The 24749-nt window shown below is 25.1% G+C and overlaps 9 protein-coding genes across 9 annotated transcripts; 4 read left to right on the top strand and 5 right to left on the bottom strand.

The window, feature by feature from the left end:
- Nucleotides 1-702: 702 nt before the first annotated feature.
- DICPUDRAFT_29263 (NADH dehydrogenase) lies at nucleotides 703-1239 on the bottom strand (the record flags this gene model as incomplete). The annotated part of the gene is made up of 1 exon (XM_003285341.1): nucleotides 703-1239. One exon carries the CDS (start codon nucleotides 1237-1239, stop codon nucleotides 703-705), a length of 537 nt encoding a protein of 178 aa, XP_003285389.1.
- Nucleotides 1240-2069: 830 nt separating this feature from the next.
- On the top strand, nucleotides 2070-8823 carry DICPUDRAFT_76343 (uncharacterized protein; the record flags this gene model as incomplete). The annotated part of the gene is made up of 8 exons (XM_003285367.1): nucleotides 2070-2158; nucleotides 2228-2606; nucleotides 2672-2995; nucleotides 3063-3460; nucleotides 3528-4133; nucleotides 4203-6654; nucleotides 6826-7162; nucleotides 7964-8823. The coding sequence occupies 8 exons, from the start codon at nucleotides 2070-2072 to the stop codon at nucleotides 8821-8823; spliced, it is 5445 nt and encodes a 1814-aa protein (XP_003285415.1).
- A 100-nt stretch (nucleotides 8824-8923) lies between these two features.
- Nucleotides 8924-12687, bottom strand: DICPUDRAFT_53526 (uncharacterized protein; the record flags this gene model as incomplete). Its single annotated transcript, XM_003285340.1, has 4 exons — nucleotides 8924-9763; nucleotides 9833-9925; nucleotides 9983-11845; nucleotides 11923-12687. 4 exons carry the CDS (start codon nucleotides 12685-12687, stop codon nucleotides 8924-8926), a joined length of 3561 nt encoding a protein of 1186 aa, XP_003285388.1.
- A 583-nt stretch (nucleotides 12688-13270) lies between these two features.
- On the bottom strand, nucleotides 13271-14670 carry DICPUDRAFT_29272 (uncharacterized protein; the record flags this gene model as incomplete). The annotated part of the gene is made up of 2 exons (XM_003285339.1): nucleotides 13271-13479; nucleotides 13548-14670. The coding sequence occupies 2 exons, from the start codon at nucleotides 14668-14670 to the stop codon at nucleotides 13271-13273; spliced, it is 1332 nt and encodes a 443-aa protein (XP_003285387.1).
- A 2350-nt stretch (nucleotides 14671-17020) lies between these two features.
- Nucleotides 17021-17746, top strand: racT (uncharacterized protein; the record flags this gene model as incomplete). Its single annotated transcript, XM_003285366.1, has 2 exons — nucleotides 17021-17353; nucleotides 17429-17746. The coding sequence occupies 2 exons, from the start codon at nucleotides 17021-17023 to the stop codon at nucleotides 17744-17746; spliced, it is 651 nt and encodes a 216-aa protein (XP_003285414.1).
- A 472-nt stretch (nucleotides 17747-18218) lies between these two features.
- On the top strand, nucleotides 18219-19459 carry DICPUDRAFT_91496 (uncharacterized protein). The gene has a single exon (XM_003285365.1). It carries the CDS (start codon nucleotides 18500-18502, stop codon nucleotides 19427-19429), a length of 930 nt encoding a protein of 309 aa, XP_003285413.1. The 5' UTR covers nucleotides 18219-18499; the 3' UTR covers nucleotides 19430-19459.
- Nucleotides 19460-19625: 166 nt separating this feature from the next.
- On the bottom strand, nucleotides 19626-20687 carry DICPUDRAFT_149290 (uncharacterized protein; the record flags this gene model as incomplete). The annotated part of the gene is made up of 1 exon (XM_003285338.1): nucleotides 19626-20687. One exon carries the CDS (start codon nucleotides 20685-20687, stop codon nucleotides 19626-19628), a length of 1062 nt encoding a protein of 353 aa, XP_003285386.1.
- Nucleotides 20688-21213: 526 nt separating this feature from the next.
- Nucleotides 21214-22156, top strand: DICPUDRAFT_93916 (uncharacterized protein; the record flags this gene model as incomplete). Its single annotated transcript, XM_003285364.1, has 2 exons — nucleotides 21214-21731; nucleotides 21834-22156. 2 exons carry the CDS (start codon nucleotides 21214-21216, stop codon nucleotides 22063-22065), a joined length of 750 nt encoding a protein of 249 aa, XP_003285412.1. The 3' UTR covers nucleotides 22066-22156.
- A 141-nt stretch (nucleotides 22157-22297) lies between these two features.
- On the bottom strand, nucleotides 22298-24073 carry DICPUDRAFT_76336 (uncharacterized protein; the record flags this gene model as incomplete). The annotated part of the gene is made up of 1 exon (XM_003285337.1): nucleotides 22298-24073. One exon carries the CDS (start codon nucleotides 24071-24073, stop codon nucleotides 22298-22300), a length of 1776 nt encoding a protein of 591 aa, XP_003285385.1.
- Between the last annotated feature and the right edge of the window lie 676 nt (nucleotides 24074-24749).

Genomic DNA, 24749 nt, shown 5'->3' with positions numbered 1-24749 from the left:
CCCCCCTTTTTTTTTCCACCTCTTTTTTTTTTTCCCCCCCCCACCCCCTATATTTTTTTTCCAAATTTTCCTTTTCCAAAAACAATTATTCGGGTATCTTTTTTTTTCCTGGGGGGGGGGGGGGGGGAAATAATTTTTTTTTTTTTTAATAGGGGTAAACCCCCAAATTTTTAAAAAAAAAGAAAAAAAATTTTAAAAAAATTTAAAAAAAAAAAAAAATTCCCAAAATTACCCCAAAAAAATTTGCTTAATAAATTAAAAAAAAAAAAAAATAAACTCCTTTATAAAAATAAACCTTTTTTTTTAGGTTTAACCTAAAAAAGGGGGTTTAAAACCTTATAAAGGGGTGGGGGAAGGGGTTTTTTTTTTTTTTTTTTTTTTTTTTTTTTTATATATAAAGATTTTTAAATTTATTAAATTTATACAATGTTTTTTTTTCCTATATTCCTTCCTTTTCTTTCTTTTTCTTCTATAAACTTAAATATCTTTTTTTTTTTAATTTTCTTCTTTTTTTCGTTTTTTTTTTAATTGGATTATTACTAATCGAAAAAATTATCTTCCAAAATAAATAATATCCTTTGTGTTGTTATGCTGTTTTTGTTGTTATTGTTATGCTGTTGTTGTTATGTTATTTAAATTTGATTTATATATTTTAAATTGATTATTATTACTATTAATTATAAAGTGAATAAAAGAATTGATTTATTTTCTCCACCATGATAAAAGATTTTGTTCTCTTCTCATTTTCTTTTGTAATTGTAAAATACCATAAACGAAAGCTTCGGCAGTTGGTGGACAACCTGGCATATAAACATCAACTGGAATGATACGATCGCAACCTCTTACAACAGAGTATGAGTAATGGTAATAACCACCACCATTTGCACAACTACCCATTGAAACTACATAACGTGGATTTGGCATTTGATCGTAAACTTTTCTAAGAGCTGGAGCCATTTTATTAGTAAGAGTACCTGCAACAATAATACAATCTGATTGACGTGGTGAAGCTCTTGGAATAACACCAAATCTATCCATATCGTAACGAGCAGCATAACCTTGCATCATTTCTACTGCACAACAAGCTAAACCAAAAGTCATTGGCCATAATGAACCAGTACGAGCCCAATTAACTAAACCATCTAATTTTGAAATAACAACTTCTGGCATACCATTTGGTGGGGCTGCTTTAAATGATGATGCTAATAATTTGCTTAAATGTTGACCATGATGAGCCATTTTATATTAAATTTGAAATATTGTGTAGTTGAATATTAAAAAAAAAAATAAAAAATAAAAAAAAAAATAAAAAAGAAAAAATAAAAAGCAAAAAAATTTTAAAAAAAAATTTAAAAATTTTTTTTTTTTTTTTTATTTATTTTTTATTTTTTATTTTTATTTTTTTTTGTTTTTTTATTTAAATGAAAATGGAAATCTTAAATTCATTGTATTTCAATTAGATTTTTAATTTGATATCAAATTTGGAAATAAATTACTTTTTAGTGCAAAAATAAATAAAATTTTTTTTTAAAATAAAAATTGTGGTTGTTTTTTTTTTATTTTTATTTTTTTTTTAAAACCTTATTAAATATCCTCGCTATCAAGTTTAATATTACTCCTCACAGATTTAATATATAACTCTTAAAATTAATTTAATGATCTTTTTTGGGTTTGATATAAAAGAAGTGATATAATTTTGGTAAATATGGTACTTTCACAATAAAGCCAATTATTTACTAAATATATCTATATAAAATAATAATAATAATAATAAGTAATGATATATAAATATAATTTTATCATAATCATTAAATATATAAATGTTTTTTTACCTCCATTTTAATCATTCTTTCCAAGTAAATTTTTATTTTTTATTTTTTTTAAAATTTTTTTTTTTTTTATTTTTATTTTTTAAATTTTTTTTACACATTTTCATAAATTCAAATTTAAAATTGAAAAACACAATTTGTTATCTTTTATATAAAAAGAGATATTATATATATGTATATATATATAGAAGAATTAATGTTTATTAATACCTTTATTTTAGAAAGTAACTAATAGCAATCATGTCAGAAAATGAGTTATTACAAAAATGGAGGTTAGAAAATGCAGATATTCTTTCAAAATCAATCGAATATCTTTTAAAAAAAGATCAGTAAGTAAAAGAAAATATATTAAAAAGAAAAAAAGAAATTAAAGTATCATTATCTAATTAAATTTTTAGCATATGGTGTCAACACTATGATATAGCATTGTTATCTTTTGATTTACATAGGATTATATTTGAGGACCCAAATTACACACTGCCACCATTTTCAAATACATTTATAGAATATTCAGGCAACCAATTATCACTTTGTTTAGAGTGTTCAATAAAATATAGAGAGATTAAGGAGGTTTGCAAACAGAAATGGTCAAAATATATTAAATCAGAATTAATCGAAAGTATATTCAACGAAATTCAACTAAAAGAGAAAATGAGAATAAAAGAACATTTGGATTTATACAAAAATGATGAAGCAAAGTTGGTTGTTATTATTCACGAGGTTATAAATAATATCGATTTATTAGACGATTTACTATTAAAAAAAAGATTCTTAAATGTTTGTATATTAATATGTTTTCTTCAGAGGCCATAATAAATACTAATATTTTTTAATTTTTTTAGATATTTGAAAAATTTATATCAGAATATTCAATCTCTTTTGGTGATCCAGATAAAATTGTACCAGGGTTATATTTAATGTTAATGGTTAAATCCAAAGTACTTCAGGAATGGGCAATAGAATTTTTAATGGAGAATCAAAATTTAATAACAAGCGATCAATATCATTCAGTTCAAGTATTGGTAGATAGGGTGATTAAAGATTTAGAATATATACAAAATAATCAAAATAAACCGACTGAAAATACAGTTTTATCTGATAGTATTGAGGATGTATGGAATGGTTTACCAGTTTTTTTAAATCAATTTACACAGGATTCATTTATTGTAGGTATAAATAAATAATAACATTGGTTTCAAGAAGGTTAAAAACTAACAATATTTTTTTTTATAGAATAATTTCCCAAAAGATAAATTATTTTATATATTTTATAAAGAGTTATCAAAAAAGTCTGAAGATTTAAAATTGTCAACTATCGAATCAATAATAGTTTTCTTTAGGTTTTTAAAGCAAAAGGATATAAGGGAGTTTATTAATGGCGACAATATGATCATATTTAGATTTTGGGATTCACTAATCGAAAATTTTCAAATTGGAAATGAAGATGTTCAATTAAAGATTTTAGATCTATTGCCTTTGGTTTTATTTGAAAGTGTTCCAAAAAAGCAACTGGGTGATACAAGTAATCAGGCGGTTGGGGTGTTTTTAAATAGAGTTTTTTCAAATAACCTATTATCCTCCAAAGTTAAATCAAAATTATTTGTTTTTATAATTGAAATTTTATTAAATTCGTAAGTAAAATTTATTATTGTTACTGAATATTTAATTATTATTGGTATTAATATAACTATTTAAAAGATTTTCAATTAATCATGTTAGTAAGTGGGGTAGACTTTTGGTGATGTTTTCAACAAATCAAATTTATAATTCAATCATCCCAAATTTTGTAGATATGAAAAAAGCAATTGTTTTATTGGAGCATTGTTTATTGTATAGTGCAGTAGAATTAAGAAAAAGGTTTCAGTATGTTTTAAATTCAAGTAATAGTTCACTTTCAAATAAAGAGGTTCAAGATCCATGCGATTATTGGTTTTCAAATATTTGGAATTCATTGTTATTGGTTTCACCACCAAATATACCGTATAGAATTCATTTGGCAATTTTCAATGCTCATAGAGTTTTGGGATTACTTTCAGCAACCAGCACAATACAGTCTCATTCACGTTCAGCAATTTATAGATCTTTAGGTGACTATCAAGAGTTAATGGCAACTTATCTTTCAAATTTTACAGATAGTTATTTATTTAAGCTTCAAGTTGAACCTGGTGATATCATAATATCGGAAGATGAAAATGAAGCCTTTGTTGATGTTTTGGATAATGAGGAGTTTCATAAATCTGTTTTCTCTTTTCTAGTTTCACCAAACCAAAAAATCATAACAATTTTTAAACAACTATTAACAAAGTAAGTTAAATAATATAAAAAAGTAATGTGAAAAATTAAACAACTTTATTAATTATTTTTAATTTTTAGAAAATATCAAAAACCTACAGTAACAGCATCCTTTAAAGAGATGATAGCTCAAAGTCCAGAGGAGTCAGTTAGAGGTGCCTTGGGAATAATGAGAGATTTCTTTTTTCAAGTTGGGTTCTCAAATTGTTTAGATTCAATAAATATGATATTTTATTATGGCGACCATTTGGTGTATACATTGAAAAGTAATTTAACAAATGTCAATATACTCTACAAAGAATATTTATCAACAACTATCGATGTTTTATGGCCATCATTTGAATATGCTTTAACAGTAAAAGATAAATTTTTAGTTCCAAAATCAGCAGAAAAGCTTAAATATATGTTTGACTGGCTCAAGGATTGTATTGGTACCGTTAGTCAATATTGTTATAGTTCAATCAGCGAGTTAAGTTACACAAAACCGGCCTTTTTGTATTCCATTGGTAATAATAATATGGTATTGTTTGAATCAGTTGAGCAATATCCAACATATATTAGAAAACCAATGTTATCTACAGAGTGTATCAGTGGTGAGGGCACAACCTTACAGAACGTTTGCTCGGGAGCAAATAAAAATTATTACTCAATTACAGATCCAAGTCAATCAAATTGTACCAATAGATTTTTAGAAAGCTTGGATTTTTTTTATTCAAATTTAGAACTAGTTTATAAACATATAGATAACTCATCACTAAAATCTATTATAATAATTGATGATGATAGTGGAAAAAGAAGTGCTACTATTCTTTCAACAGTTTCACGATGGAGTAAATTACTTTTGGATTGGAATTTGGTCTCATTAGATGAATGGTTCGACTCTGTTTGCTCAGTTATTAAATTCTTATTAAAACAACAAATTAAACTCGATAGGCATTTAGAGGATTTTATTAAAAAGGTTCAAAACAATCAAATTATAATTAATCAAAATCAGTTAATGAAATTTAATTCATCAATTTTATCAAAATCGATTGATTTGGTCGATATTTCTACACCAGTTTCTAATTCACACTCAAACACAACAACATTAAAATCTTCAGTTTTTAAAGCTGAGGTTTCATCATCATTACCAGTTTCTAAACCATCAATTCCATCAAATTCTACATTAAAACCTCAACCAATTACAACTCATACATTAAAACCTCAACCAGTTACAACTCATACATTAAAACCATCATCATTAAAACCTATTCCACCAGCACCATTGTTCCCTTCATTATCCTCATCCTCATCCTCATCTTCATCCTCATCCTCTTCAACTGCAAGCAGATATACTGATAGTTTTAATAAGCCTTTGTTTTTTAGTGATAATATTGATAATAAATTCAAAGAAAGTACTAGTAAATTTTCAAATAATGGTACAGGTTTCAAAGGGGCTTCATCATCTTTTGGCTCTTACCAAAGAAGAGATTCAAGTATTGATGATTTTGAGAGAAACTCAATTGTTGTTCCGTTAAAGGAAAAAAAGAAGACTATGATGTTGGATATTGGTGTCACACCTACCTATAAAAAGTTGGCAGGAAAACAAGCAGCTCAGCAAGAAGATATTACTCCAAAGATAGAATCATTACATAGAATTATTCTAAAGTGGGAGCCAAGAACATTCGATAGGGATACTGAGGCAGAAAATTCATGTAGACCGGTACCACCACGTTTCAATGATATCCATCATTATATTAGCATTTTCCAACCACTTTTAATTGAGGAATTTAGAGCACAGGTTCAAAGAAATATTGAAGAGGGCGACCAGCCAATTGATGTGGTAATCGATAATCAAATGCAAGACAATGATTTTTTAGATATTGATATGGAAATACCATTCAAAGATAATTTGGACCTTTTAATTGATGATTTTATTTTGCTTGTTCAAAAATTACCACAACCACAACCACAACCACAATCATCAAGTAAAGCCCCTACCACTAACTCAAGTAAAGTAAACACATTGTCATCGTATAAGGATCCAAATCTTATTTCAGCTTTTGGAAAAGTTGAACGAAAAGATAGAAAAGGAGGTGTCGCAAGAAAAGGAGCAGGTGGTTCAGATAATAGAGCTTACATTTTAAAAGTTAGATTTTATAAATCAAATGTACACCCATTTACTCAAGCAGTTTATAAGCAAAATAATAAATGGACAATTCAAAAGATTACAAGTTTATCAACTGTCAGTAGAGAGTATATGGCCTTGCAATTTGTAGGTAAAGTTCCATTGGGCCAAGCTGTTATTACCCCACAAATTTTTATTGGTAAAAACGATAGCCATGTACCTAGTTTTAGAATTCCAACCAAATTACACTCAGTTTTACAAGGAAAATTAAATCCAAGCCAAATGAGTGCTGTTAATGAGACTTGTAAAAATGTTAAAGGTTTTACTCTTTTACAAGGTCCTCCAGGCACTGGTAAAACAAAGACCATTATGTCATTATTATCAGTTTTCTCATCAGTGTTCTCTTCCTCTGAGCATTCTAGTGGTGTCAATGATAACGGTCCTAAAATTTTGGTATGTGCTCCGTCAAATGCTGCTGTAGATGAAATTGCTATTCGTATTATTAAAGAAGGTTTAACAGATACTAATGGTAAATCATTTAAACCAGCTATATGTCGTATTGGTCATTTAAATCATATCCATCAAGATGTTCATAAGATTGCAATCGATAAATTATTGGATCAAGAGATTGAGGTTGATAATTCAGAAATTTCCTTAGAGCTTGAAAAGCTGGAGAGCTCCACAAATAAAGTTAAATCATTAAAACAAGAAATATCTAAAATTGAAAACGAAATTAAAAAACTAGAGATTCTAGCAGCATCACTTAAAGAAAAGAAACAACCAGAATCAGAAATTAGAGCCGAAATCAATAATCTTTATCAAACTAAAAATAAAAATATAGCAGAGCTTAAATTGGCAAAAGAGGAGGAGCGTGTGACAACAGATAAATATACAACCTCAAGAAAGAATCTTTTTATTGGTATCATATCAAGGTGTAATATTATTTTATCAACTTTGGCTGGTAGTGGTCATGATCATTTGTTTTCTGCAGTGAAACAGTTTGATTTGGTAATTGTAGATGAAGCTGCCCAAGCTGTCGAGCTATCAACGTTAATTCCTTTGCGTCATGATGTAAGAAAATGTATTTTGGTTGGTGATCCTCAACAATTACCACCAACCACTCTTTCACAATGTGCTGCTAAATTTCAATACGAAGTTTCACTTTTTCAACGTCTCGCAAATTCAGGTCTGCGACCAACTGTATTGAAAATACAATATCGTATGCATCCAACAATCTCTAAATTCCCATCTCAAATATTCTATAAAGGTGAATTGGAAGATGGTGAAAACGTTAAGCATTATCAACAAAGCTTTTATAAAGATTCTAGATTTGGACCATTAATTTTTTATGATATCTTTGATTCAGCCGAATCTAGAGGTTCATTTATGTCATTGAGAAATGAAACAGAAGTCAATTTAGCCAAATTAATAGTTGACCAGTTATATTCTCAATACTCTTATACAATAGATATGGAAATTGGGGTAATTACACCATACAAAGCTCAAATGATCGATTTATCAAACGCATTCTCTCGTTATAAATCTGTTGAGGTTAACACTATTGATGGTTTTCAAGGTAAAGAAAAGGATATTATTATTTTTTCTACAGTAAGAGCTCATGGTGGTCGTTCTATTGGTTTCCTTTCAGATGTAAGACGTATGAATGTAGGTTTGACTCGTGGTAAATATTCAATGATTATTTTAGGTAATTCAACTATTTTATCAAATAATTCAGATTGGAATAAATTGGTTCAAAGTATTAAATCTTCAAAAAATTGTTATTATGCTATTTCAAAAAAATCAATTTTAAATAGAAAATTAGATCAAAATAGTAATGGCTATATAAATAATATAAATACTATAAATAATATAAATAATATAAATAATATAAATAATATAAATAATAATATGAATAATAATATGAATAATAATAGTAGTATGGATAATAAAATGAATATAAAAAATAATGGTCAAAAAGATTTAAATGAAAAAAATAACAAGGAAGCTATTGGTTCAAAATATCATCCACCAAGCAAGGGAATCTTAAACCCATCTTCTTTATTTATTAGAAAACCTGCTGCAAATAATGTAACACCAGTCACACCTTCCCCAAGTTCCTCGTTATTGAGTCCTCCAATAATACCATCTTTACCAACAACCCAAAAGGTATCATCACTCAATAGTTTATATAATATACAACCACCTCCACCATCAAACCCAAATAACATTCCACCTCCACCCCCACCATATGGTCCACCTCCACCCCCACCATATGGCCCACCTCCACCCCCACCATATGAACCACCTCCACCAAATGTAAATTATAACTCATCAATTCCTCAAGATTCAGAATCAATCCATAATGGCAATAGAGATAAAGAAAGAGATAAATATTATAATGACAGATATAGAGATAAAAACTATAATGATAGAGATAGTTATTATAGAGATCGTGATAGAGATCGTGGTAGAGACCGTGATCGTGATCGTGATAGAGACCGTGACCGTGATCGTGACCGTTATAGAGACCGTGATAGATATAGAGACAGAGATAGAGATTATGATGATAGAGATAGAAAAAAACATAAACTTTAATTTTTCTTTTTTAATTAAAATAAAAGCATATTTGTTTATGTTATAAAGATAGTTTATAAAAATAAAAATTTATAAAAAAAAAATTGTTTAGATTTACAATTTAAAATTTATTACTTTTTATATTTTTCAATTTTTCGCTTAAATCTGAAATAGTTTGAGATGTTAGGTGATTTGTTATTTCTTGTGGTTGTTGTTTTTTATTATTATTTAAAAGATCACTTGCTTTCCTTCTTAAATCTTCATACGAATTAATTGTGGTTGGAGATATTTGTGTTTTTGTAGTTGTAGTTGTAGTTGTTGTATTTGCAGAAGAATTACCAGTTTGACCTATATTAAAATTATTTGGAAGAGATCCATTTGTTCTATAGCTATCTTGTGTTGGTAATTGTTGATTTGCAGAGCTATGTCTTTGATATTGTTGTTGAATAATTTGAGGTATTTGGCTAATTAAATTATTTGTAAAAGGTTGAGCTGGTTGTGTTGGTTTTTGTTGTTGAATAGGTTGTTGCTGAATTGGCTGTTGTTGAATTGGTTGTTGCTGAATTGGTTGATATTGTTGTTGAATAGGTTGTTGCTGAATTGGCTGTTGTTGAATTGGTTGTTGCTTTTGTTGAATTGATTGTTTTGGTGATTTATTAATATTACTAATATTTTCTGTTCTTCTGTGTTGAGGTATAAGGTTTGGATTATTTTCAAAATAATTTGAATAATAATTATTATAATCTAGTCTTTGAATCAAATGAATCATATGTTTATTTGATTCTAGTGTTGAAAATGATCTTAGGGTTTCTAATAATAACTTTAAAATTGTATGGAATTTTAGTTCAGAGTTTTGAATAGTTTTCTTTACCAAATCAATATCAATCTTATTTTCATCTTTAAACATATCATTTGTAAAGTTTGAAAAATGAATGCAAAGAGACATAAACTTCATTAATATCTGTAAGAAAAAAAATAATTATTAGTTTTTTAAAAAAATTAAAATTATTTTTATTATTATTATACATACATGTACTAGTTTGGTATCAGTAAGCATACATTCTGTTAAACAAGTTTCTAAAAAATCATTATGTATTCTAATAACATCATCAACAGTTTTGGACTAAAAAAAAATATTAATATTATTGTTATTGAGTTATAATAAAAGTTTTATATTTACAGTTTTAATAGAATTTTTCATTTTATTCCAATTTGGTTCTAAAACCTCCAACATCATATAGTATTCTAAATTTTGCAAAAAGTTAATCATACGATGTCTTAGTAGATGAGTAAAAGATAAAAGAGTTGAGAGGCCTGGTTTATTTGCAAATTTTCTACGGATTTGATGTTGACTCCATGTATCTACCAAAATTTTTTCAACATGTTTGCATAAAAAGAGATGTCTAAAAATAATTTGATATTTTATAATTGATTTTTTACCAATGATGAGTGACAAAGGCCAACCTACATTATAGTTGAAAGCTAATGATTCGATACCAAAAAGATTGTTGGTTTTTAATATTTCGTGAGCAGATTTTGAAGTTATTAATGTTGTATTTATAGTTTTATCGGTTGTAATGGTTGAAATATTATTTTGGTCATTATTATTTGAGTTTATAGTGTTTGAAGTTGATGAGGTTGTAGTATTTGATTTTGTAGTTGGATTATTAAATTCGTTAATATTGATGATGTTTAATAATTGATCTTTTAATTTATATGGAATAAATTCGCATTCCAAGTCATCTTTAAACTCATCCTCTTCAGCTTCAGAGATGGAGGTTGTACGTAATGAAAGTTGAAGCAAAGAGTTCATTTTTACCATATTAATTTCATCTAGAGGTTTCTTTAATTCGTCATAGGTAATTTCCATAAAGTGTGAAAAAAAGTCACCTTTGCATAATAAAAAGTAATGTTTTATTGATTTTAACCTTGCAATTAATTGTTTTTCGTTGATTAATAGATTTAATAATGTTCCACTTGTATAATCATAAGCCTTTTCGATTTTATCTATATAGTTCTTTTCGTTCTTTGAAAATTCGATTTGGCACTCATATCCTAATGGCATATGTAATTCATAGTCATCACGTTGTTGAATTTGTTGTTGATATTGTTTATAGGTTTTACTATTTTTATTGTTGCTGTTGTTTTTGTTGATATTGTTATTATGATGATGTGGTTGCTCCTTTCTATCTTTTTGTTGTTGAGAAATTTGATTACATTCTTTAACTACGTTCAAGTATTTTCCAGTTGTTAAAACTTTATTTGCAATTGATTTTAAATAGTTTGGAATTTGGTTTTCACGTAAAATATATCTTTCTTCCCAATAGATGTCATTGAAATCCCTGTTGATATTATCTCTTTTCAACTCTTTATTCTCTTCAATCATAAATTCAAAGTATGGATCACGAATTATCCCATGATGTATCCATAAATCTAACATTTCCAAGAATGGCTCGGTGGAGGCTCTAATTAAGTAACAGAAGAGATCTTCTGACTTTTTATCGCTGCAATGTTTTGATTGTAATTTCCATAATAGATTTATAACTTGAGCTCCATGAGAGTTGTTTCGCATAATTTCACTTGTGACTTTAAAGAGTATTTCAAATGTTGCAATAGTAGGTTGTAAATAGAACCACATACGTTGTAAACTTAATTTCTCTGATTTTAATTGGCTTTCTAGCTGTGATACTAATATTAAATATTCTTTTAAAAGTTGATCAATACTGGAGCATAATGAATGGTTAATTAAACCCCATTCGTAAGAGTATCTGATATTAATAAAGTCGTTGACAAATGTATAATAGGAGCAAAGTGGTAATATTCTTTGAACCAAATCATTTGAGCTTGAATCAATTTCGCCCTCAATTACATATTTAATTAAATTGCTTTGTAATGAATCATCTTCCAAAGTATCTTGTAAAGAAACATGTATAACTTCACCTTCAATACCAATCATTGTTGATAATAAATCCTCAATTAAAATTTGTTCTTTAAAATAATTTGGAAATTGATTTAATTCTATTTTTGTATTTTCATATTTTCCCTAAAAATAAAAAAAAAAAATATTTTATTAATATATTTTAAATATTTTTTTTAATATTATTTTAAATTTATAATTACAGGTAAAATTAAATTTGTATTTGTATTTGTATATTTTGTTGAAATATTTGATAAATAGCCATAGTTTAAAAATGGTCTTTCTTTTGACCATTCAGAGAATTTTGGTAATGATTTTATATATGGATCTGATTTCTTTGAAATTAAATAGGAAGGACTAAATTTCTCTAAATTTTTCATTCTCTGTATATTTTTTAATTCTCTTAATGTTCTTGGTGATAAATTTTCCTCTTCATCGCTTGAACTTTCACTATCATTTTCGTCGCCATTTATCATTTTCTTTTGTAAATTTTGAAATTCTTTTAATTGTTTATCTTGAAATTCTTGAGTTTGCTCCATCATTTTTTGTTGAAACATTTGAAGTTGATGCTGCTGTTTAATATTTTCAATAATTTGGTTTGGATTTGATTTATTATTAATATTATTATTAATATTATTAATATTATTATTAATATTATTATATTTTGAAAAATCTTCATTCATAAAATTTTTTGGTTCAAATTTATTAGATGATGATGATGTTGTTGTTGTAGTAGTTGTGGTAGTTAATGTAGGTGGTTTGGTATTAATAATTTTATTATTATTAATATTACTATTTATATTATTTAAATTTAAATTGGCAATATTTGTTTTATTTGGTTTATTATCATTTATTAAATTATTACTACTTTTACTTGTGCCATTTAATGCTCCTGTTCTTGTTGGTGTTGTACTAACTTTATTGGTTGTTGTTGGTGTTGTTGAATTTGGTATATTAATTGTGCCCATTGAAGTTTTGATTGATTTTGGATCTATATTTGATGAAGGCGGTGTGGATGTGGATGAGGATGAGGTTGTAGTAGGTTTGTTTTTTTCTAATTTTATAGCATTTAAATTTAAATTATTAAATTGATTATTTAATAAAGGATTCGATTGATTTTTATTTCTTTGTTGTTGGGCTGTTGCTGCTGATGAGGATGTTGTTGATGGTTGAGGTTGTAGTTGTGGTTGCTGCTGCTGTTGCTGTTGCTGATATAATTTATTATTTAAATTTATATTCATATTTGGCTGATTACTCTTCATATTTTATTATATATATTTATTTAATTATCACATTAATGATAATAACTTGTTTTTTTTTTTTTTGAAGAGATTAATTAATAAATTATTTATATATGAAAAAAAAAAAAAAATTAAAAACATAAATAAATTTTTTTTTTTTTAAATTTTTTTTTTTAAATTTTTTTTTTTTAAAAATATTTTTTAAAAAATAAAACAAAAATGGAGGTAAAGCAAAGATCATTTCATAACACTAATACAATTATAGACTATAAAAATAAAGTTTTATTATTTTTTTGTATTTATTAAAAATTTAATTAAGTTGTTCCAATCTATTTTTAATTTGTTTCATTTCTTTGTTTTGGATTTTCTTTTTATAAAGGAATATGGATAAACCAGAAATAGCAGCAACTGCTACAACTGGAATGGTTACAGCTACTGGAATCACATATCCTTTATTTTTACTTTTACTTTTACAAGAGTCTGAAGATTTAAAATCTGGTTTTAATAAAACAGAAAAATCTAAAAATAAAAAATATTAAATTATTAGTTATTTTAATCAATTTTTTTAATGGTTTTAAAAAACTTACCTGGATCGATCAAACATTGTGTACAATGTGGTAAATTTAAACCTATTGTAATTGAATCTTCATTTTTTGAAATTAAAGAATTTGAAATAAAAGTATTTCTGCCATCTGAAATAACTCTATTTATTAATCTTCCATAGAATGATTTACCATTTTTCGATATTGTCACTAATTGAACATAGCTTGATTGGGATTCATCAAAATCTATATTGGTTTCAGTATCATTTGTGTTACAATTATTTTTGTTGGATAATTGGTTTGCAGTTGATGTGACTTGAAGTTGTAACCTATTTAAAACACTGGAGTATTTGTAATTTTCTATCGAGATTGAAATTTTAATAGAGCTTTTTTCAATGGTAAAATCGATACCACCAAATGAAATTTGTTTATCAGAGTCGATGGTATCAAAAGTGGCAGTAATTGTACAGTCGACCTTTGCAATGTATTGTAAAAAGGTGTATGTATTGGCATTGCTTTTTTCCTTATCTAGTACCCATTTATTATCCAAATCAAATGACTCTATTACATTATCTGATAGGTCAAGTTCGATTAATTTTCCAATGAATGTTTCAAACTTTATATCATCATTGGTAATAGAACTAGTTCCATCATCGACATTAACATTGGTATTTGATTCTGGTAATGAGGACTCCACATGATCTTTTGAAGAGCAATCTAAACCAGTAAATCCATTTGTACATGTACAAATGCCAATGTTTAAATCGCAAGCACCTTGGTTTGAATTGGTGCAGTTATTTGGACAGCTTATTTGATTGGATATATATTGATAGATTTGAAGACCAGACCATGTAAATGAGTTTTGGAAAACAACAACATCTTTGACACCTTCACCTGGACCAATATCACACTCTATAACTGTTTCATTTACTGATATTACATCACACTCCAAATTACCTATGGATACTGTAAGATTATCATGGTATTCACCAAAATCACCATGGAGTACTACTTTCCCGCCATCTACAGTTGAAGGCTCAATTGATGAAACATACTGTTGCTTTGTATAATCATTTACTATCAATGATATATTTGGATTGGTGAAGTTAAAGTAAAACTCTTTGATATCTGTGCCATTGATATAAAAAATTTCGTGTGGTTTTACCATTATCCAGTTTTTAGCAGGAATTGATGTAAAATAAGATGAATCAAAACCCATATCTTCACCAAGTAAATAAGTTCTATTCTCTGGGAAATTCATTTTCAATCTTGCTTTAATAGTTGTACATGTTGGATATTTTAAAGTTTTATAATCTACATTATCAAATAAATTATTAGCAAATTTTAAAAATAATGTTCTAGTTTTATTTGAAAAGTGGCAAGTATAACAAGATGGTACGGACCCGGTGAGCTTATTGTTTGTAACAGTTAGCGATGCACCTACAGTATAACAGAAACTTTTTGGTATAGTCCCATAAAATAAATTTGATGTGATATCTAAACTTTTTAATTTGGGTAAATTTCCAAAAACATTTATATCAGAATTTATTTTACTATAAGTTAATGAAATAGAGGGAACATTTGCAAATAGAGATTCAAAATTGGATGAATTTGTAATAGTAGCAAGAGATAGAGAGAATGATGAAATATTTGGACCAAGTGAAACAAATGGTATATTACCATCGATATTGAACCCACTACCAGGACTACTAAAAGAAATTGTATTTAAATTTGAAAAATTTGAAAAATTAATATATTCTCTAACTGATGTATATTGTACACTGGAGTATCTATAGTTTATTAAAAAAATTATATATTAAAAATTTTAAACCTATTAAAATTATACAGTTTTTTAAATAATATTTACATTTTTCTAAATTTGCTATCCTTTGGAGCATAACCAAGTTCTACAGGAAATGGTATTGAAACTGTACTCCCACCTGGAATTAAACCCATTGTATATATATTATTATATGTAGAAAAATTTGAATAGGTAGAAATATCAAAATTATTTTCAAAATAAAATGCTCTATAAAATTAAAAAAATTTTTAACAAATAAAATTTTATATAAAAAAAAAAAAATTTTGATTTATTACTTACAATTCACTAACTTGGAAATTTGTAAAAGATGGTACCATTATGGCTGGTATGTCGAGGGAAAATAAAATTTCCAACCTAGTTAAATCGTTATAGTAAGTATTTTGGGCTTGACCAGTAAAGTCTGAATAGGTGAGGGATGAGAATGAGGCCAAAGTAGATAACATGATATGGTCATTACTTTTACTATACTTTTCTCCAGTATATATTGATACAAGTTTATTGTTAAATGCAGTCCATGGTTTAGATAATGATGCAACTTTACAATCTATAAATCTAATATCAAAAAATGGATGTTCATTTGGAGAATAAAAGAAATAATCGTCAAAGATAAAACCAGTAAAAGATGATGGAGCAAATGAATTTATAGCATAAGCATTTAAACAGCTGAAATCTGAATAATTGAATTTATAACTTGATTTTTGACCTTCTAATTCTCTATATATAAATAAATAAAAAAATAATAAAAAAATATAAATATTTTTTATTATAATTATAATTTTTAATATTAAATTAATAAATTACATTGAATAAATTAAATTATTATAACACTCAAAATAATCTGGATAATCATCACAATAATTTACAAATCCACTACCGCTTACTGTAATTACTGATGATAAACCTGCTTTTGCAACTATATTTTTAATACAGGTAGCATCTGGTTCTGCAATAATGGAATTTGCAAATCCAAAAAATAAATATACAAATATAAATATAATAAGATTAAAAAAATACATTGATTTAAAAAAAACTAAGAACTAAATTTTATGAATAAAAAAATAAAAAAAAATAAAAAAAATGTCCCCATATATTTTAAAAAATTTGCTTCGGAATACTTTTATTTTCTAAACGCCATTATTTAATCAATTTTAAAAAAACGAGATGGGTTTTTTTTTTTTTTTTTTTTATTCATTCACAAAATTTAAAAAAAATGAAATTTATATACAAAATTAAATATTAAATGTATTTTTTTTTGGTTATTAAATAAACAACAAAAAAAAAAAAAATAAGAATTTTTTATTTAAGTAGGTATCCATTTGAAAAACCACATTAAATTTTTAATTATTTTTAATATTATATGATCTTAATCTTAAGTTTTTTGCCATGAAAAATAAGATTAATCCACCCAAATTTTTTAATGACTTTTTTATTTTAATATGATTTCAAGTGCACTGACTTTTAGGTGTTTTACCATAAAATTATAAAAAATATATTTTTTATTTATTTTTATTATTGTGTAGAATAAATAATATTTTGGTTTATTTTTTCGAAGTAAAAATTATTTACAAATTATTTATTATAAAATTAATTATAATAAACAGATATTTTTTTTAATTTTTTTTTTTTTTTTTTTTTTATTTAAATTTTAATTTTTTTAAATTTTTTTTTTTTAAATTAATTAAAAAAAATAATAGATATGTCAAATAATAGTGATAATAATAATAATAAATATGGTGATAAAGTATACTATATAAAAATTGTTATAGTAGGGGATGATGGAAGTGGTAAAACCTGTTTAATTTATAGATTGGCTGAAAATAAATTTCCTCAAGATTATATTCCAACAATATATGGTGGTTACGTTGGGGAATTTCAATTTGGTCCAAATAAAGTACAATTAGCACCATGGGATACATGCGGGTTAGAAGATCAAAATAAACTAAGACCTCTTTCTTATGATCATACCAATTGTTTTGTTTTATGTTTTTCGATATCAAATAGAGAATCATTTAATAGATGTTTAGATTTTGTAAGTATAAAGAAAATATAATAAAAATTCATTTATAAATAATAATAATAGTTTATTAATTAAATAATTATTTAGTGGTACCCTGAAATTCAAAGATTTTGTCCAAATACTCCAATAGTTTTAGTTGGAACCAAATCAGATGTTTATAATAATCCAAATTATGTTAAAGAACAATTGGTTACAAATAGCGAAGGTGTAGAAATGGCTAATAAAATCAAAGCAGTACAATATATAGAAACCTCATCATTAGATAATATAAATATAATGAAAGTTTTTGAAACTGCTTCTTTTCTTTCAATTGAAAATCTTAATAGTAATAATAATAAAAATAAATATAATAATAATAATAAAGATGTTAATATGGAAAACAATAAAAGATGTATTATTAATTAAATAAATTATTAAAGATTTCATTTATAATAATATATGTATTCATTTTTAAAGACTAAAACCTCAACAAATCAAAAATTTCGTCCAATTCAATTTGGATGATCTGAAAATGTTAAAATGAATTTTATTTTATTTTAGTAATTTAATTTCGATTATAATCAATTTTTAATAATTTTTTTTTTAAATTCTTTGATAATTGGTAATCAACCTTTATTTTTTTTATTTTTTTTATTTTTTTATTTTTTTTATTTTTTTTTATTAATTTTTTCTTTTTTTACCTTTTTTTTTTTAGATTTTTTTTAATAATTTGAAAAAAAATTCGCTGAATTTTTTTTACAACAAAATATTTGTTTTAGTAATAGCCATAATCATTACTCCAAATTATATTTTTAAAAAAAAAAAAAACTATAAATAAAAAAATAAAATTTTGATTTAAATTTAAAAAAAAAAAAACTTTTACAAATAATATAAATGGATAAAACAATTATAATCATTGGTGGTGGAATTAGTGGTTTAACTTTAGCACAGGGTTTAAATAAAAATGGAATCAAGTTTAAATTATTCGAAAGAGATGAAAGTGAAAATTTTAGATCTCAAGGTTATCGTTTAAGAATTTCACCAGAAGGCTCGAGTGTTTTAAAAGAGATTCTATCTGAAGAATTATGGAAATTATTTAAAGAAACATGTGCAAGAACTCAAGTTGGTGGTACATCAATAAATGCAATTACCGGTGAAATTACTAGAAGAGTTGCAAATATGGCACCCAATCAAAGCTACACCGATGACAGTATGGTATTTACAGCTGATAGAAGTACTCTTAGAAACTTATTAACATTGGGTATCAAAGATCACTTAGAATTTGGAAAAAAATTTGTAAAATACAATATTATTCAAGATGAAAGCGGCCAAAGCAAAGTAGAAGCTCACTTTTCAGATGGCTCAGTATTTGTAGGTGATTTATTGGTTGGAGCAGATGGTGTTAACTCTTTGGTTAGAAAGCAATTTACCCCAGATTCAAAACAATTTGATACTAATGGAAGATGTATTTATGGAAAAACACCATTAACAAATAAATTATTGGAGCAATTACCAGCATCCTGTATGGAGTGGATAACAACAATAATTGATGACAAGAATCTAACTCTTTTTATGGAACCAATTAAATTCAAACCAACTAAAATTGAAGACCCAAACTTCATTCCAGAAACAAATGACTATATCTATTGGGTGCTCTTAGGTTTAAGCCATTGCTTTGAAAAATCAGACCAAGAACTTTACAGCTTATCACAAAAAGAATTAAAAGAACATCAACTTAAACTAATCGAGAAATGGAACCCTCAACTCAAAAATATTATTACCAGCTCAGATGAAACCAAATCAAGCTATATTAGTGTTGCGTCATCCTTCCCAGATGTTTATGAATGGGAAACAAATAGCAATATTACTTTAATGGGTGATGCAATTCACAATATGTCACCAACTGGTGGTTCTGGTGCCAACACTGCAATTTATGACTGCTTAATTTTATTAAATGCAATTAAAAAAGGTTCAAGAAAACAAGATTTGGAACAGTACGAAAAAGAAATGAGAGAATTCTCTAAAAAGATGATTCTTGGAAGTTTAAATGGTGCAAAACGTCTATTTGGCTTTACCTCCATCGAAGATTGCAAGGTTATCGAAAATTAAAAAATAAATATTTATATTTTTATTTATAATATATAGGTATATTTGTTTTTAACATTTTTTTTTGTTTTATAATTAAGTTATTTGAAATTATATTAAATAAAAGGCATATGAGAAGAAATTTTATTAAAAAAAAAAAATTATTTATTTATTTATATTTTAATTTATATTTATATTTCCATTAATTTATTATATTTTATTAATAATATTTTACTGTTACATTTTGAGGTATTTTTACTTTTACAAAAGGCTGGGAATAGTTTCTATTGAGTCTAAGTAAAGTTAGAGTATTGGGTATTGCACCATCGGGGATTGGAAAGTTGAATGATTGGATTTTTAAGTTACGGACAGAAAAAGGTATAGAACCAGCAAGTAATGGTCTATTATAATCGTCCAGAGTTAACTTGGTTACTGACATTGGGATTGCACCTGCTCTTAATGTATGATGATAAGCTGATAGTTTTAAAGTTTCAATTGAATTGGGTAAGTGATCTGGATAAAGGGTTCTATTATAATTGAAGAGCTTTAAAGTTTTTACTGGTGGAATTAAATTTGGTTTTAATGGTTGATTAAAAAAAAACATTTTAAGTGTAACAACTGATTTTGGTAAATCCAAATACTCTAGAGGATGATTAAATGAAAACATTGTTAACTTTGTAACCGAATCTGGTATGCATCTATTTAAAGGATGGTTATAAGAATCCAAAACCAAATCGACAACTGTATTTGGTATATCTCCTTTTTTTAATGGTTGAAAATATTCTTTACCAAAAATAAGTCTTGTAACCGATAATGGAACTTTCTTTAATAGGTCATTTGATTGGTAATATAACTCTATAATATAATTTTTAAAAAAAAGACTTTCTAATTCTGAATATGTTGTAACTTTAATAACGCTAAAAATACTATATATTCTTAAATGTTTTATAATTTGATTTTTTAAATAAATATTTCTAAAAACTTTAAAAAAAACTTTATCATTATAATTATTTAAATCATTATTATTATTATTATCATCATTGTTGCCATCACTATTATTATTATTACTAATATTATTATTATTATTATTATTATTATTATTAATGTTAATATTGTTAAATTTATTATTTAATGTAATAATTTCATTTTTAAAAAAATTTAATGATTCTTTTAATTGGTTATTTTCATTTTCTAATATTTTTATTTTATTTATCAATTCTAGATTTATAATTTCCAAATTATTATTTGGACTATTATCATTATCGTGAATATCTGATTTCATTTGTAATAATCTAAATATCTGTGTGTGAAAAAAAAAAAATATAAAAAAATAAAAAAATTTGAAAAAAAATTAATTTTTTTGTGATGAAAAAAAAAAAAAAAATTTTGACTAAAAAACTAATAAAAATGTTTTTTAATTTTTATGGTAAAGATGAAAAAATTGGGTTTAAAAATAAAAAATTACCAATATTTATTATAATATATTTATAGATTTTAAAAATGTTAGTTCAGTTTAAAATCATCTATCCAAATGTTATAAGTTGAAAAAAAATGGTTTAAAACAAATAAATTTTAATATTTTTTTTATATTTTATAAAAAAAAAGAATCATAAAATGTTTTTTATTTTATATTTTCGGAGTCCGACAAATAATCAAAAAAAAAAAATTACCAGTTCAAAAAATAATTTAATTTTAATTATTTTTTTATTATTTTTTTTTTTTTTAAAATTTTTTTTTTTAAAAATTTTTTTTTTTTTTTTTTTCTTTCATTATCATTATTAATTTAATTAAATAATATTAAAAAAAAAATGGTTCATAAATTAGTTTTAATTAGACACGGTGAAAGTACTTGGAATAAAGAAAATAAATTTACTGGTTGGACTGATGTTGACTTATCAGATAAAGGTGTAGAAGAAGCTCATGATGCCGGTAAGAAATTAAAGCAAAATGGTTATACCTTTGATATTGCCTTTACTTCACTCTTAAAGAGAGCCCAAAGAACCCTCAACATTGTTCTTGAAGAATTAGGTGAATCAAGTATTCCAGTAGACAAAGAATGGAGATTAAACGAACGTCACTATGGTGCTCTTCAAGGTTTAAATAAATCTGAAACTGCCACTAAATATGGTGAAGATCAAGTTAAAATCTGGAGAAGATCATACTCTATTCCACCACCACCACTTGAAGAATCTGATGAACGTTTCCCAGGTAATGATCCACTTTACAAAGATTTAAAAAAAGATCAACTCCCAAAAACTGAATGTCTTGAAGATACTGTCGCAAGAGTTTTACCATTATGGGAATCTACTATTGCTCCAACTATCAAGTATGTGCAAAATAAAAATAATAATAGTGCATTAATAATAATTAAAAAAAAAATTTTAAATAATATTAATTATAATTTTTTTTTTTTTTTTTTTTTAAATAGGAGCGGTAAAAAGGTTTTAATTGCTGCCCATGGTAATAGTATTAGAGCTTTAATTAAATATTTAGATAATGTTTCAGATGATGGTATTGTTTCAATGGAAATTCCAACTGGTATCCCATTAGTCTATGAATTAGATGATGAATTAAAACCAATCAAATCATACTATCTTGCTGATGAAGCTTTATTGAAAGCTGCTCAAGAAGCTGTTGCCAACCAAGGTAAAGCTAAATAAATATTATTATAGGTGTATTAAAATATTTTAAATAAAAAAAAAAATTAAAAAATATAATTATATAAATATAACTATATTTTTTTTTTTAAACAAATTTATGAAACTATATTTTTTTTTAAATTTTATTATAATTAAATTATAATTATAATATTATTTTTATTTATAATTTATTCGTTAATTTAAATTATTTATTTATTTATTTATTTATTTATTTATTATTTTATTTACATATTTAAATATTTTGGATATTTTCTTCTTTAAAATACTCATCATCGGAATCGTTTAAACTATTATTATTATTTAATAAAGTTTTATAACCATTATTATTATTTTTGTTATTATTTCTTCTTTTTATAATAAAAACTGAAATACCTATAATTGAAATTACAATAAAGGTACCAATTGGTAAAAATACTTTTAACAATACTGAATGGTTGTTATGATTATCGTTATCACTACTATTATTTGGTATATCAATGTTCTTGTATAAATTAAAGCTTGAAGATAACATTAACATATCGTATTGAATTTTTGATTCCAAAGCAATATAAATTGAATTTGGATTATAACCAAAAATGGATGAAGCATCTTCGTCGGATAAAATGGAAGCTTTAATTGGAGCTCTATCGATTTCTTTGTTGACATCTTTTGATAAAGAGAATGAATAATAGTATGGAGTAATTTCTAAAACAGAGTTTGCAGTATCAGAGGTAATTGAAATGACTTGATTTAAACCCATAGTAGCATTTAACTTTTGATTATTATTACTACCAGAACCATTATTTAAAGAGATGGAAAATACAAATTGGAAACTATCGGTATCGTAATCATTAGATGTAATACCAGTTGTTAATAAATTAATGATAGCTGAATTTCTTGAAGTTGGTAAAGTTACTTCGAAACCATGTTCAGAGATAAAGTTTTCTGGTGATTCATCTGAATTTAAATAGAAATTGCCATCGAATTCAAATGATTCAAACAAATCGGTTTTAATTGGAGCGGTACCAGAGACTGTAAAGCTGTCATTGGTAAACATTTGTTGAACATTTGATAAAACTGAAAATGGATATTGATTAACTGCATAACCATATAAATTTAATCTTCTAAAACTTGAAATTGAAATTGAAAACTCTTCATAGTTATTGGTATCGATTGAAGAGTTTTTTGAGTCTACATTTACATTGCCACTAACAAATGGTGACTTCATTTTAAAGGTAGTCGATTCGGTTAAATTTGATTGTGGATACATTTGATTTAAGTCTACTTTAATGGAACAATCAAAAGCTTCATAGCCTTCATTACAAATACAATTTAATTGTGAGTCGCATTGGCCATTACCGCTACATTGATTTGGACAAACTTTACCCCATGGTAAAAATGAAAACTTTTCAAAGGTTGTATTTAACATATTACCAGAGATCAACTCTAATTCGTAATAATCGGCATCGATGACATTTAATACTTGACCCATTTCGCATGTTAATTGGGTACCTTGGTCATTTGAAACAATATTGGAGCATGGATAGGTTTTATTTAAAACATTGATATTAATTAATGTTTCAAAGAAACCATTACCATTCAATGTGACGGAACCTCCAAATCTTGGTGACACTAAGCTGGCATTAATAACTTGTGGAGCTTGATAACTGAAATCGTATTTACCAATAACCATCTCGGTAGTTTCGTTGACTGTAAATACTTTAAAGATACCATTACCAAAGCCTCTTGGTGTGTTTAATGTATAATGATAACTATTATTACTTTGATAAAAATCTACTTGAATTTTATCAAAATTATAAATGGTACCATTGGTAAATTGTAATTGGAAATTGGTAAATAATTGACCATTTAAATATCTTGGTAAAAAGTAACCATCAATATTTAAAATATCTGAACCATCGTAATTAAACTCGTTTGGTGAATTATAATTTGTAATAATTGATGTCGAATTAAAATTTAAATTTATTACTAATAAAATTAAAATAATTAAAAAATTTTTATTATTCATTTTTATTTATTTATTTTATTTATATTATTTTATTTATTTATAAAAATTATTATTGGAAAAATTTTATTAAAAAATATATTGTTATTAAAAAAAAATTATTATTTATATGTACAGGTAAAAAAAAAAAATATATTTATTATTATTATTGTATTGATTTATATATATTTATATTTATATTATTGATTTGTTATTTTACTTTTAATAAAAAAAAATTTTTTTAATTTATACATTTTTCGAAATTTTAAAAGAGGAATTTTTTATTATTAAAATTAATAATTTTCGAAGAATGATTGTATTAAGTGGTGGTCAAACTTTAAGTTTTTTCTCCACATCCCTAAATTAAAAGAAAAAATCTTGTCTTGCAAAGATTAAGTGCATCAAAAATAATTATTTACATTATTCATACGCATAGTAATATGATAAAAATAAAAAAATTAATTAAAAAAAAATAAATTAAAATTAAAAAAAATAAAAATTTTGGAAAAAATGTGTTAAGTGTGGAGGCCCCTATATACGAAATATTTCCTATAGCCCATTTTATTTTTTACTTATAAATTTAAACTTTTAATTATTTAAAAAATAATTTTTTAAAATAATTTTCTTTTAATTTTAAATTACTTAATATTAAACTTTAAGTCTCTTAATATTAAATAAGTTAAATTTGTAAATTAACCAA

This window comes from Dictyostelium purpureum (assembly GCF_000190715.1).
Source record: "Dictyostelium purpureum unplaced genomic scaffold DICPUscaffold_44, whole genome shotgun sequence".
NCBI classification, from domain to species: domain Eukaryota; phylum Evosea; class Eumycetozoa; order Dictyosteliales; family Dictyosteliaceae; genus Dictyostelium; species Dictyostelium purpureum.
This window is presented reverse-complemented; position numbering and strand designations above follow the sequence as displayed.

What these genes read in the sequence shown, in the direction of transcription:
- DICPUDRAFT_91496 (XM_003285365.1), top strand. Translation starts at nt 18,500, where the DNA reads ATGGCACCCAATCAAAGCTACACCGATGACAGTATGGTATTTACAGCT.